The 12623-nt window shown below is 28.7% G+C and overlaps 1 protein-coding gene across 1 annotated transcript in view; it reads right to left on the bottom strand.

Moving 5' to 3' along the window:
• Positions 1 to 608: 608 nt before the first annotated feature.
• The window catches only part of LOC129945399 (uncharacterized), a 92332-nt gene continuing 80317 nt past the window's right edge, over positions 609 to 12623 (bottom strand). The window contains exons 7-9 of the mRNA XM_056055132.1: positions 12404 to 12568; positions 12110 to 12338; positions 609 to 8052 (exon numbers count right to left, since the gene is read on the bottom strand). Coding sequence (XP_055911107.1) covers positions 7751 to 8052; positions 12110 to 12338; positions 12404 to 12568 — 696 coding nt within the window. The 3' untranslated portion in view covers positions 609 to 7750. The remainder of the gene's footprint in view (positions 8053 to 12109; positions 12339 to 12403; positions 12569 to 12623) is intronic.

The following is a 12623-nucleotide window of genomic DNA, read 5'->3' as shown; positions in this document are numbered from 1 at the left end:
TGCCAATTTATTAGATTAACTTCATTTATTTTATATATATTTTGTATGTTTAATCATTAATATTTTTTTTTGATTTCTAGTAAAAATTGTTGTATTTATTATATTGTGTATTTGTTTTTTTTTTTTAATTTTGTTCGTTTTTTAAACATTTTTTGTCTTGTCATATATTTTAGTTTAATTTGTTTTTGTTTTTTAATTTTATTTTAAGATATAATGAAGGCGTATAATGTATATATAATATTTAATGAATTGTTCTTTTTTCTTTTTTTATAATTTTTCTTCTGTTAAGCTTGGCTTTTAAATAAAAACAAAAAAGTTTCCCAACAATTTAGTTAATTTTCTTTTTGTTAAATCTTTTCTTCTACTAAAAATCTACTTTATGTTTATGTTCTAAATGGACAATTTGAACAACTTGTTTTTCAAGAAATAAAATTAAAAAACTAAAGCTTCAACCAATCTTATGTAAAAAAAAATAAACAAAATTGGGACGACGACATTTTATTTAATTTGCAATTAATAAAAGAAAAATGGTTTTTTTAAATGAATCTTGTGCTTTTAATGCAAGTAATGTTTTGATTGTCGGAAAAAGTATTATAATTTTATTAAAAAAAAAAAGAAAAAATTGTCATGTGGTTTGTTAGAATATAAGATAACTTTAAATGGAATGATATGATTAGTAAAACATAAAATGTCTCTGATTAAATAAAAACTAATTAAGTCGGCTGATATAGAAAATAATATAATTTTTAATTAAAACAAGAGAAAAGAAGTAAAAATCTTGTATTTATTTTAATTTAAAAACTGAAACTCTCAAAGTATTACAACACAGCCAAAGTCAATCTGTCCACTTTTTCCCATTTTCTTTAACGGTGTGAATCTTTAATGTATTTAGATCAACGTAATTTATTATGAAATTCGATTGAAAAATAAATGTAAGAATTTTGTTTAAGGAAATTAAAATGAAGTTTTTGTTTAAAATGTGGCAATTACGGGTGTTTTCATAAACGTCTGAATAACTTAGACCTGCGTTAAACATTTTCATAAAGTCAGATTTGCGATCGATAAAACGTAGATGAATTGCAGAACATATCGCGCAGATTGTACATCCATTTTTTTATTGCAAAAGCACAGGAGTTAAAAGTGAAATATAAAGTGGAAAAAGAAGCTCCTGCTTTGAATAAAGCTTATTATCATCGCAAGATGAATTATCATGGACAAATATTTCAGGTCTGGAAAAATTCATTATGGATTTAAAATTAAGGAAGTAGAAACATTTTCTTCCTTTGAGATCTTGGTTATCAAAAAAAATTGTGTGATAATTATGAACATTGTGTGACTATTTAAAATCGTACTTAAGCACGTTCTGCAGAATAAGTGTGTTCATTAATGCAACAAAGCAAAACAACGATTTCACTAACGATGGTTTCCGACTTTTAGGAAAACACTCTACCTTAATCAGTTATTATTTAAATGAAATAAAGAATGTATTCATAAACGTCAGCCTAACTAAGAACTGTGTTATCTGCATTCATAAAGTCAGATTTTCGATCGAGCTAACCTAGTCGAACTGCAGCACCTACCGTTCATAAACGTCAGACTGCCGTCAGCGTCGGGCAGACTTTGCCAGCTGAATTTGGTTGGCTGCAGAAATAATTATAAATTTCTTTTCTTTTTCGGTAAGCCAATCAAAAATCAAGTTCATCAAATTTTGATTGGCAGCCATTTTTCTCTGACGTTTATGAACTCTGTTTACATACAAGTCGAACTAAGTCAAACCTTTTTGTCTACTGAAAACATTCTGCATTAAGATTGCGTTCACAAAAAATGCATCAGAAAAGAAATACGATTGTACAGCATAGATTTTCTGCATTTATGAATACACCCAAATCTTCTAAGGTAATCAATAACCTTAACTGTTCTTAGGGCTCAAACATAAGGTAAACAAAAATAGTTTATAAGCAAGCCAAATTAATTAAAAAAAAAAAACTACTATAGTCGATGTTCAAAAAAAGCCAATAACATTTTTTTTTAAACACCAAAATTATAACATTAGTTAACTCTTTCCTTGGAAATAAATAAACTAAATAAATCATTTTACACCAACAACTTATATCACTTCGATTTTTGTTTTTTTTTGTTTTTTTTTTTTGTTTAACAATTTAAAATTAATAATAATAATTAAAACATTATAAAATAGAATTAATATTTAACCATTTTTAACACAAGAACCACAACTCTCTATTAAACAAATCAAAAACAAAAATTACACATACAATACAATTATATTTAAACTTAAAACAAACAAAAGAAATAATATTAACTTTATTATTATGTATATATAGTTTTTTTTGTTATTTAATTTAAGATATTATTATTTATTTTGTTGTATCTAATTTAGTTCTCGTAGCAAAAATGTTCCATTTTTATTTTGTATGCTAGTTTTGCTTCGTGTTAGGAACGGTTTTTATTTCTATTGATTTATGTATATTAAAGTTTATTTTTTTATTTTTATTTATTTATGTATAATATTGATGTATAACTGTTTTTAAACAATCGACTTATATTTATTACAAAAAAATAAACCTATTTAAATAAATTGTTTCGTATGTTTTTTTGTTTTTTTTTTTTGTTTATTTTTTTTTAATTCTCTTTTGACATTGCCGTTGCTAGTTAACCTTATTTAATTTGTTTTGCACGTTATTTTGTTTTTATTTTTTTCTTCTTTGTTTTTATTTTATAAAAGTAAAAAGTTTATACACTCATGCAAATTTACCAATTCTTCAGTTATAATTCAGTAGACTTCTATTTTAGATTGGCACATTATCTTAAATATTTTTTGTTTTTTGTTTCTATTTCCTTTATTTATATATTTTTTTGTTGTTTTTATTTAATAGTAAAATAATTTGTTTTTTAATTTTAATTTAATATATTTTTGATGATTTATATTTTTGTATTAATTTCTTTGAATATTATATAAGGACTATTTTAATACATAAATATTTATTATTTGTTTAATGTTTTTTTGTTTTTGTTTATAATAATCTATTTTTTTTTAATTCAGCTTATATTTATAACATATAAATATGAATGTTTACATATAATATAATAATTCTGGATTTATGCCTTAATAATAATTAATATTTTTTTTTATTTTGTTTTGTTTTTGTTTTACTTTTCAAGTAAGCTTTGATTTTATTCATTTAGTTTAATTTTTGTTTGTTTCATGTTTAGCATGTATATAATATATAGTATTTTAATTTTAAGCAAAATAAAAATATATATAATATAATAAATATTTGAAAACAGTCGGAAAGAATTTTTGTTTATTAAAGAAAAATGTAATAGAAGATAAGAAAATAAAAGGCTTTTCTTGTTTATTCTCAAGGTATTAGATAAGTTTTGTACTAAATTAAGGCTTTTTACCGATTAAATTACGGTTGAAATATAAAAAAGGGTATGTTTATGTTGCTTGTTAAATTAAAAACACAATCATGTACGTGTGCTAAAAAAAAGTAATGCCAAAATTTAAACCTTAAAGCTTATAAATACATTTTTAAGATCTTAAATAATGTTTGCCTTTTATTAGATTTTCTTAAGCGATTTTGTAAGAATTTTAAAAAATTTATTTTAAAATGTTCATTGAAAAAAAGGCTTAAAATGAATATAAAAAATAAGGTTTGATTAAGAGGAAACACTTCAAAGAAATTAAAAATTATAATTAAACTAGTATTGTCATTGTCCAGCAAAGTAGTAAAATCTTTTGTTTATTAAAAACAAATTATAAACTTTACAAATAAAATACATTAAGCAAATAATAACTTAATCAATATCGTTTTAGTTGCCAATTACTCTCATTACGGAAGTCGTTTTAAAATAAATGTGTGTGTGGGGGGGGTACGATGTTACACCTGGTTAGAACTTTTGGGAGAAAATTGATTTTTAATTTTCGATGGATTCTGAATGAATTTATTTTTATTTTTATGGAGATCTGTATGCGCGACCGATTTGCAAACTTTAACTGAGTTTTTCTATCAAAACAGCATTTTCAAATTTGAAATGTTGCCTACTTGTTTATGGCAAAAGGCTGTCACTTTCTATAGCGGACCATATTTTTCAAAATCCTTTGATTTAAGTCTAAATAAGACAAAACAAAAACTTAGTTTGTTTGGACTTTTTTATTAAAAATTATTATTGTAAAATTTATAGAAGACGGTGTTTCTTTAATAGCGGTTCGGAATTATATTTGATACATTAATGACTTTATCACAAAACAAAATTTATGAAACACAACCAACTATCCGAAAAAGCAGTTCCAAACATGAATAAAACATTTTTCCAAATAAAAGTAATACATTTTTCGATTGCTAACTAGATGTAACCCTTTAGAAAAAGGACTAAAAGGACAAGGCAGCGCTGTCGTAGTTCAAATAAAATAGAACCTTCGGTGTTCTCGTTGCCTTCAGACTTCTCTTTAAACTTTATAATGTTTGGGATCAGTTATAGCTATTATTGAAGCCAATACGGAAAATATGTTGATCAATGATTAGAAATTCAATAAATTGCAGATTATTTCTTGCTTTTTGAATAAAAATACACTTGATCAGTTTATATTTCTGGAATCTCCGAGATTTCCGTATTCTCACACAAAACTGCTGACATTTGCTGCCAGAAATCTGTGAACAGAATTTGTATGATTCGATTTCTCAATAATTCAGTCGAAAAATTCAAAAAACCTTGTCAATCTGTCTGAGAAAAGGTCTAAGAAATCTTAAAAATATAAACTGGAAAATTATACTATTTTCCTGATAGTAATTTATTTCCCTGAACAACTAATTTTATTTTGTCAAACAAATTGAATTTATTTGTGATTTTTATACAGTTAAAATGACAAATTTCTATAAAATTGTTTGGGGATTTCAATGATTGGTTTCAATGATGTAAGCCAATGGGCAGGCAGCATCAGGGACTTTAACTTTGAACGTAAGTCTAGATATCTAGTTACGTTTTGCAGGTTTCATTAAACTCAAATTTGGAACTTTACTTCACAAAATTTACCTTTAACTACTCACAAAAGCAACAAATCCCTTATTTTGTATGGTCCTGATTTCATTTCTAATTTTACAACGAAATTTTGTATGTAAATATTTAAATGAAGAAAGACACAAAGTTAGTAAATTACCGAAAATTAAAGTTCTTCTTTTTAGATAAATGAAAAAACGTTACCAGCTGACAAAAGTGGATCAACTTTATTAAAAATTAAGGGGGATTTCTCTTCACGAAAAAAGAAATAAATTAGGTGGCGCAACAGTCCATTGAGAACTAGGACCTAGTGACTTACAACTCTTAACAATTCCTGTGTACGAGTAACGTTGTCAAAGATGGACTTGACTAATTTCCCAATAAAGCCTTGATTGTAATGCAATTTTTTAAAAGTTAACAATAACATATTCAGCCCTATCACAAATTCCATCGCAAACGGAAACTTTTACAAATGTCGATAAATAATATGACCAGATACGTTCGTAGTGGAAAATCTCATACATTTTTGCATTATGAACGGTTTTCGTGATAGGGTTTTCCGAAATTTCGTAAGTCTCCAATTAAGATGGAATCTGTGATAAACTTGATTACATTGTCCTACATTCAAGTCCCGTCTAAACCTGCCCAATGATACCTATAATTGATCCCATTATATTGACCACCGTAATAAGGATAAACATTATTTTATTTCATTATCGTATATAGTAAAATTACTCAAATAATTCAACTTTCATAAACATAAATAAATAAAAAGAAAAAACTAAAAACAAAAAGTAATGACTTTCAAAATAATATATAGAAACCTGTAAGTTAATTATATTAGCCCATAATTTGTTTAAGGCACTGTCAAAGCCTTTACACAATAATATCGGTACAAATTTAAAATTCCGTGACTTTTAGTCATCTGTCGTCTAACTAAATTAAAGATCTTACAAGTGCCGCCTTATAACACACAATAAAAACGTTGTTGTTTGTTTTTGTTTGTTTCTTCTTCTTGAATCAACAGATAAAGTGCTTTAAAATCATAACAATTAGATAATAACAAAACATCTTCTTATTCTTCTTCTAATATTATTTTTTAATGTTTTTATGTGTTATATACGCATTAAGCATGACCGACTATTTACAAAATAAAAACATTTATATCGTTTTTCTTTTTGTTTTAATTTAACTTTTACGTTTTCACATTATATTTTTTACATGCTTTTATCGTTTTTTATTTTTTTATATTTTTTACTTTTTGTACAGCAAATTTAAAAATAAAAATTCAACATTTTAATTTTTGAAATTAATTTAAAGAAAAAAAAGAAGAAGACACATACTCAACTGATAAAGTTAATTCTAAAAGCTATGGTAAGTAAAATTGTATTCATTTTATTCTAGCAGTTTATTATTTACAATACAAATGTTTACAAAGTAAAATAACATTTTATATTCTTTCAAAAACATTGAATTGGTTGTTATAGTAATTAAAATACATATATTTGTTTTGTTTAGTTAAAATAAAAATTGTGTTTTTCATAACATTCTATCTAAGCTTTAAAAAAAAAAAAGAAACAAAAATTGTGAGTCAAATAATAATTATATAGTGGACTTTTTTCAAGGTTCATAGCGCAAACCAGTTGCATGATGATGATAACCAACAAAAGTATGTATTTGACAAAAAAATAATAATAAATGGCTTTAAAATCTTTGCTGTTTTTTTATTGTTTGTATTTTTTTTGTTTGATTTTGATTTGATTTTGCAAAATTAAAAAAATAAAAGGAAAACAAAATTATACTCTTCTTTTTATGATGAGTCAGTCTAGTTGATTGTGAACATTAAATAAAATTGTGAGAAATTGGAAATAAAATACATAAAATTTAATTGTTAAGTGTTATACATATTTATGTATGTATTAACTAGATACATATTAACACACGACATTAGTATGTATGGATTTTGTATTTTAGTAATCGATATCGATAAGTTTTTGTAAAAAGTTAAATCTATTTTTAATACAACATAATTCATTATTTACAGAGCATAATATCCATTATGTTATTATGGTATAGATACACTTATATAATTATGTTCTTCATGTTTTCATCATAATTCCCGGATCTTGTTTTCTCGTTTTGTAATATCCTATATACAGTTGTTCACTTAACAATAAAATTGCATTTTATTTTATAAAAATGATATTTTTTGTTGCTATCTTTTGCTTTTTCTTTTTTGTTTAAAGATACATTAATGGTAATAAAGATTTAATTCTTTTTCTAACAATAAAATATAGAGCAGGTAAAACTCTAGGTAACAACTTTATAAAAACAAAATTATTTTGTATTTAATTTGTATGCCCAATTAATTAAAGTTAGTCAGTGAATAATTCCTAACTAGTGCTAAAAGCATATTTATGTAGCTTTTCTTTATTTATTTGTTAATTGTTTAAATAATACCATCCACATAAAATATTGATTCTTAAAATAAAAATTAAAAAAAAAAAAAAACTATACATACAAAAACTAATATCCCGTTATTTTAGATAAAAACCTATCTGAACTGGTTATAATATTACACATACCTTATTTTCTAATGTTTCATAATAATTACATTCTATAATTTTATGAACTCAAAACTTATTCTTTTTCTTTTTTTTAAAACCATGCAGTCACCTATGAAAATGTATCTCTAACCTAAAATATTTAATATTTATATATTTTAATCTTACTACTTATTCGCATTGGCATTAGCTTGAAGCGTTGTATTGGCGGATTGTGGTAAATTGGGCATTGTATCACAACGTCTGTAATACAGTAGATAGGGTACACGTGGAATTCTGGGACGTAACACGTTGTGTTCACTAACTGGTTTAACTGTACTATCATCGAACCGCAACCAACTTGAATATCCTGTGTGATAGACATCGGTGACGTAATGACCTTTTGATGCCTCCTTCCCGTCGTGATAGACAACAGCGAAAAGGCGATAGACGCGTTGTTTTTGGGAGTATTTCTTTGATGATAGGATTTCTGGAGAGTAAAATTAATGTTTCGATTTAATAAAATGGTTAACTGCTTAAATTTTAGAACTTAGATTAGGGAACCCCTTATTACTCAAACTCAATTAACGCTTAAAAAAAGAAGTTTCATGGATAGCCAATATAAATAAATATGATTATCTATTTTTAAACCAAAGCTAAAAAAAAGAAGACATTATTAATCTAGATTGTAACTTTTTCGACAAGGGCTTCTGCAAAAATAAAAACAGAATACCTGCTTTAGAAAAAAGTCACTCATTTTTCTATCACAATTTTTGATCATTCTATACACATTGAGGTGATAAAATGGGAGTTTTCTTGTGACCTTTGCAGCAATGTTTATTAAAATACTCAACTCGAAAAAAATCAGAGAAGGTTTTGTAACTTTTTCGACGGGGGATCCTGAAATGAGACACAGGACACCTGCTTTGGAAAAAGCCACTCATTTATCTATCACAATTTTTGATCATTCTATACACATTGAGGTGATAAAATGGGAGTTTTCTTGTGACCTTTGCAGCAATGTTTATTAAGATACTCAACTCGAAGAAAAGTAGAGAAGGTTTTGTAACTTTTTCGACGGGGGATCCTGAAATAAGAGACAGGACACCTGCTTTGGAAAAAGCCACTCATTTATCTATCACAATTTTTGATCATTCTATACACATTGAGGTGATAAAATGGGAGTTTTCTTGTGACCTTTGTAGCAATGTTCATTAAAATACTCAATTCAAACAAAATTAGAGACGGTTTTGTAACTTTTTCGACGGGGGATCCTGAAACAAGACACCTGCTTTGGAAAAAGCCACTCATTTATCTGCCACAATCTTTGATCATTCTATGCACATTGAGGTGATAAAATGGGAGTTTTCTTGTGACCTTTGCAGCAATGTTCATCAAAATACTCAACTCAAACAAAATTAGAGACGGTTTTGTAACTTTTTCGACGGGGGATCCTGAAATGAGACACAGGACACCTGCTTTGGAAAAAGCCACTCATTTATCGATCACAATTTTTGATCATTCTATACACATTGAGGTGATGAAATGGGAGTTTTCTTGTGACCTTTGCAGCAATGTTCATTAAAATACTCAAGTCAAACAAAATTAGAGAAGATTTTGTAACTTTTTCGACGGGGGATCCTGAAATGAGACACAGGACACCTGCTTTGGAAAAAGCCACTCATTTATCTGCCACAATTTTTAATCATTCTATGCACATTGAGGTGATAAAATGGGAGTTTTCTTGTGACCTTTGCAGCAATGGTTATTAAAATACTCAACTCGAGCAAAATTATAAAAGGTTTTGTAACTTTTTCGACGGGGGATCCTGAAACACGACACAGGACACCTGCTTTGGAAAAAGCCACTCATTTATCTACCACAATTTTTGATCATTCTATACACATTGAGGTGATAAAATGGGAGTTTTCTTGTGACCTTTGCAGCAATATTCATTAAAATACTCAACTCGAGCAAAATTATAGAAGGTTTTGTAACTTTTTCGACGGGGGATCCTGAAATGAGACACAGGACACCTGCTTTGGAAAAAGCCACTCATTTATCTGCCACAATTTTTAATCATTCTATGCACATTGAGGTGATAAAATGGGAGTTTTCTTGTGACCTTTGCAGCAATGGTTATTAAAATACTCAACTCAATCAAAATCAGAGAAGGTTTTGTAACTGTTTCGACGGGGGATCCTGAAATACGACACAGGACACCTGCTTTGGAAAAAGCCACTCATTTATCTGCCACAATTTTTAATCATTCTATGCACATTGAGGTGATAAAATGGGAGTTTTCTTGTGACCTTTGCAGGAATGGTTATTAAAATACTCAACTCAATCAAAATCAGAGAAGGTTTTGTAACTGTTTCGACGGGGGATCCTGAAATACGACACAGGACACCTGCTTTGGAAAAAGCCACTCATTTATCTGCCACAATTTTTAATCATTCTATGCACATTGAGGTGATAAAATGGGAGTTTTCTTGTGAACTTTGCAGCAATGGTTATTAAAATACTCAACTCGAGCAAAATTATAAAAGGTTTTGTAACTTTTTCGACGGGGGATCCTGAAATGAGACACAGGACACCTGCTTTGGAAAAAGCCACTCATTTATCTGCCACAATTTTTAATCATTCTATGCACATTGAGGTGATAAAATGGGAGTTTTCTTGTGACCTTTGCAGCAATGGTTATTAAAATACTCAACTCAATCAAAATCAGAGAAGGTTTTGTAACTGTTTCGACGGGGGATCCTGAAATACGACACAGGACACCTGCTTTGGAAAAAGCCACTCATTTATCTGCCACAATTTTTAATCATTCTATGCACATTGAGGTGATAAAATGGGAGTTTTCTTGTGACCTTTGCAGCAATGGTTATTAAAATACTCAACTCAATCAAAATCAGAGAAGGTTTTGTAACTGTTTCGACGGGGGATCCTGAAATACGACACAGGACACCTGCTTTGGAAAAAGCCACTCATTTATCTGCCACAATTTTTAATCATTCTATGCACATTGAGGTGATAAAATGGGAGTTTTCTTGTGACCTTTGCAGCAATGGTTATTAAAATACTCAACTCAATCAAAATCAGAGAAGGTTTTGTAACTTTTTCGACGGGGGATCCTGAAATACGACACAGGACACCTGCTTTGGAAAAAGCCACTCATTTATCTATCACAATTTTTGATCATTCTATGCACATTGAGGTGATAAAATGGGAGTTTTCTTGTGACCTTTGCAGCAATGGTTATTAAAATACTCAACTCGAGCAAAATTATAAAAGGTTTTGTAACTTTTTCGACGGGGGATCCTGAAATGAGACACAGGACACCTGCTTTGGAAAAAGCCACTCATTTATCTGCCACAATTTTTAATCATTCTATGCACATTGAGGTGATAAAATGGGAGTTTTCTTGTGACCTTTGCAGCAATGGTTATTAAAATACTCAACTCAATCAAAATCAGAGAAGGTTTTGTAACTGTTTCGACGGGGGATCCTGAAATACGACACAGGACACCTGCTTTGGAAAAAGCCACTCATTTATCTGCCACAATTTTTAATCATTCTATGTACATTGAGGTGAAAAAATGGGAGTTTTCTTGTGACCTTTGCAGCAATGGTTATTAAAATACTCAACTCAATCAAAATCAGAGAAGGTTTTGTAACTGTTTCGACGGGGGATCCTGAAATACGACACAGGACACCTGCTTTGGAAAAAGCCACTCATTTATCTGCCACAATTTGTAATCATTCTATGCACATTGAGGTGATAAAATGGGAGTTTTCTTGTGACCTTTGCAGCAATGGTTATTAAAATACTCAACTCAATCAAAATCAGAGAAGGTTTTGTAACTGTTTCGACGGGGGATCCTGAAATACGACACAGGACACCTGCTTTGGAAAAAGCCACTCATTTATCTGCCACAATTTTTAATCATTCTATGCACATTGAGGTGATAAAATGGGAGTTTTCTTGTGACCTTTGCAGCAATGTTCATTAAAATACTCAACTCGAGCAAAATTATAGAAGGTTTTGTAACTTTTTCGACGGGGGATCCTGAAATGAGACACAGGACACCTGCTTTGGAAAAAGCCACTCATTTATCTATCACAATTTTTGATCATTCTATGCACATTGAGGTGATAAAATGGGAGTTTTCTTGTGACCTTTGCAGAAATGTTTATTAAAATACTCAACTCAAACAAAAGTAGAGAATGTTTTGTAACTTTTTCGACGGGGGATCCTGAAATGAGACACAGGACACCTGCTTTGGAAAAAGCCACTCATTTATCTATCACAATTTTTGATCATTCTATACACATTGAGGTGATAAAATTGGAGTTTTCTTATGACCTTTGCAGCAAAGGTTTGTTAATATTTGAACATCAAATACAACAAAGGGAATAAACAACACCTAATAACGTCGAAATTTTCTTTTTTAATTGAGTAACTGAGGTGAGAGGGGACTTTTATAGCATAATAATTTAGACCTAATCTTAAATAATTTAAATAAATTAAATATTATACTTACTTGGATCAATTTTTAACTCCACTGGAAACTCTACGGTCTTAAGTATCTTTGTGCATCCATCAGATCTATAATTGAACCATTTCAAGTGTAATATCAATACGACAGGCAGTTTCTCTAAAGTCGTTTGTTGCCAAGCAACAACTTCTTGTTTGCTTTTACTTCCCGTTACGCCTTCTAGTTGATCCCGTCCTACAAGAATTTCGAGTGCTTCTCTCACAGAAGCAGCTTTCTATATACAAATTAAATTTCAACATGATATTACATCTAAAGATTACAAACATTACAATAATTTACCTCAATATTGAGTTGAAGTGTAAAGAATGGTGATATTGAATCGGTGCAGTATTCACCTTCGCGTTGCAAACGAGAACGCGTTTCCCCTCTGAAGATATCACTCAAGGGTGTTTTACCAAAATCTGTTTGCCTTGTTACAATTCCCTTATTACGATTATTGATTATCTGAAGAGACAATAATGTTTTGTAAATTAAATGAACAATTCATAAAAATATAATG

This window comes from Eupeodes corollae, chromosome 2 (genome assembly GCF_945859685.1).
Source record: "Eupeodes corollae chromosome 2, idEupCoro1.1, whole genome shotgun sequence".
NCBI classification, from domain to species: domain Eukaryota; kingdom Metazoa; phylum Arthropoda; class Insecta; order Diptera; family Syrphidae; genus Eupeodes; species Eupeodes corollae.
The sequence above is the reverse complement of the archived record's forward strand: the minus strand, read 5'-3'. Positions and strand labels throughout refer to the sequence as shown.